The sequence below is a fragment of the Odontomachus brunneus genome, unplaced genomic scaffold (assembly GCF_010583005.1).
Source record: "Odontomachus brunneus isolate Ranch 3 - 2012 unplaced genomic scaffold, Obru_v1 Obru_scaffold_192, whole genome shotgun sequence".
Taxonomy (NCBI): Eukaryota; Metazoa; Arthropoda; class Insecta; order Hymenoptera; family Formicidae; genus Odontomachus; species Odontomachus brunneus.
In genome coordinates, this window is record NW_022639642.1 from 463,384 (window position 1) to 466,094 (window position 2,711).

Consider the following 2,711-nt stretch of genomic DNA (forward strand, 5'->3'; position numbering starts at 1 on the left):
AACACAAACATATATATAATTCGTTCATATTTTTGAAAGTGAACTGTCTCAAATATCTATATATTTAATAATCTTAAATGTAAACTCTTAAAATAAACTTACATTTAACTATACTCCCATCTTTAGCTCCAGAGTACAATACACTTCCATCACTTAAGAGACATATACAGGTAATGGATGTTTTGTGCTCTTTACATTTTAATGAGATAAGATCCTTGTGACCAATGTAACATATTGCTACAGTTTTCCTTAATCGACCTTTCTCTTCTAAATATTCTTTGTGTAATCTTTGTGAAACAGCGCCTTCTTCAAATTCTGCTCTATCTTTTTCTATATATTATAGGAAATTATTTTAATATGTAAACACATTATTTTTCCCAAAATATTGTAAATAAAACATGAAAATATTCTGTTTTGAACTATTATATACCTTCTTCTTCAATTTCTTTTATATACTTCTTTGCAAGTCTAATACGTTTTTCTTGTGCAGTTTCTTCTTCTTCCTCACTCTCACTCACGAATCTTTCAGTTTTGCTTCTGTAGAATAAAATCAATTCTTGTATTAAATGTTACCATATACTTTTAACATATTTAATTATTAATTGTATTATATACTTACTTAAAATTTTCTTCTGCAAACTCTTCATCTGTACTCGCAATACTTTCATCATCATCAGATACAGACTTCTTTGCAAATTTCTTTGATTGTTTTGATATAGACTGAGTACCATTGAACTGATAAAATATTTGAAATTATAAAAATGTCTCCGTATTTTACATGATATATGATCTTTATAATTTTTATTTTCAAAATTAACAAAAATAGGAAAAATTTAAAGTATTTTACCATTTGGAGCAAACCTGATTTTAACTTGCGAGTAGAGAAAAATGTAATATTTTCTTTTAAAAATAAAAAATATATTAAAACTTTAATGTTAAAAATATTAAAACTTTATTTAAACTTTGATGTATTGAAAATTTAATGTTTTCTTTTAAAAGTAAAAAAATATTAAAACTTACCTTGCGTTTTACTCTTCCACCTCCTCGATTATTTCTTATAAAAAACGACATAATGACAGTAGAAAATAAATATTGTAGATTAATATAGTTTTACTCAACCAAACCACACGGTACAAGTAATTATATCCAGTAAAGTTCTTAGGTTAGGTTAGGGTTAGCAGTTAGGGGTACGTTCAGATTCCCTACCCGGGTGCACTCTAATACTAGAAGTGCTATAGTATATGTAACATATACTATAGTGTTTCTAGTAATAGAGTGCACCCGGGTAGGGAATCTGAACGCACCCTAGGATGCTGAATCGGCTACAAATCAGAGTCGTTTCAAATTCTCCACGAGATGTCTCCACAATTTTTTTCTGCCGGCCAATAAGAAAAATAGCTGATCAGCTCTTTGAGTCATACTACTTAACATATATGAAGCAGCTGACTTATTATTGAGCAGTATCACGATCTTGAATCTTCGGCAAGCGGCGACTCATAGCGGAGTTTTTGGAACTAAAGTCAAAACATCACAGACAGAAATAATAATCTTTTTATTTACCCAATTCATTGTCGTATAACGTTGTAAAAATTAATGAAACTTTATATGGAATAATATATATGAAAACTAAATACTTCAAACCAAGATGCTTTCTGAAATATCTCACTATTTACTTCTGCTGAAATTATAGCTAATTGAATTTTACATAGTTTTCATTATTGAAAGATGTGATCTTTTAGTTTCTAATGCTTAATGTATTCTACGAATAAAAATAATTATAATTATATTATCTCTCTGCTAGAGTCAACACTTTTCGATGCGCTAACTTGCACGCAGAGTATCGTTAAACACAATGCCCGGTCCCTTTAAAAATGAGAAGTAATCGAGGCCTATTAAACGCATTACTTCCCCATGAATCTATTTCAGCGTTCACTCTCGTAGATTATCGCGTTAGTGTAAGCGTCGTGACCGCAACAGACTTTGTTTATACAAAGCTTATTTTAGTTAAAAAAATATCAAGAAAAATGGATTCGTATAATGAACTTTACAGTGTTTTACAAAAGCTCGATCCCTTGTCTGATTCTCTTTGGCCTTACCTAGTCAGTTTGTGTGTTGGATTAATCATTGTGATAAGGTACGTGCTTGCGTTGACGAGTATAAAATAGTAATGTAAAATTAATTAATACAAAGTTAAAAACTGTATAAAAAAAAATATATATAGTTGTAATAACTGTAAAAACTGTTTAGAGAAAAAAATAAGAACTCGCAAACGAAGATATCAATCAAAAAATTGGAAAAAGGGCAATTCGAGTTCAAGCACAGGACTAATAGTGCTATATACCATATGGGTAAAAAACCTTCCTTATATTAGGAAATCGTGTAATATTTATTGAACATAAATAATCAATATAAAACAATCATACGTTTCGGCTCAACCATGAACCCTCTTCAGTGATAATAAAACTCAAGGTTTACGACACGAACGCATTACAATTAGTAAAAGACCTGCGCAAATTGACATGAATGTTAGTCGCAATATTAAAGCCGACAAGACCGAAATAATATTAAGTAATAAATTAATATTGAGAAGTAGCCGTCATAACTATAAAAAATATATAAATTAAAATAAAAATAAGTAAAATTGAAATATAATATATAATTAAAACTGACAATATAAAATGGGAGCGGTGCACTTGGGCACGGTGCATTTG

The 2,711-nt window shown here is 29.4% G+C and overlaps 1 protein-coding gene across 1 annotated transcript in view; it reads right to left on the reverse strand.

Annotated features, from left to right (window-relative positions):
• The window catches only part of LOC116851816 (U3 small nucleolar RNA-interacting protein 2-like), a 2,529-nt gene extending 1,331 nt beyond the window's left edge, over positions 1 to 1,198 (reverse strand). The window contains exons 1-4 of the mRNA XM_032831641.1: positions 1,021 to 1,198; positions 620 to 735; positions 431 to 537; positions 103 to 330 (exon numbers count right to left, since the gene is read on the reverse strand). Of these exons, the coding sequence (XP_032687532.1) occupies positions 103 to 330; positions 431 to 537; positions 620 to 735; positions 1,021 to 1,071 (502 nt within the window). The 5' untranslated portion in view covers positions 1,072 to 1,198. The remainder of the gene's footprint in view (positions 1 to 102; positions 331 to 430; positions 538 to 619; positions 736 to 1,020) is intronic.
• Between the last annotated feature and the right edge of the window lie 1,513 nt (positions 1,199 to 2,711).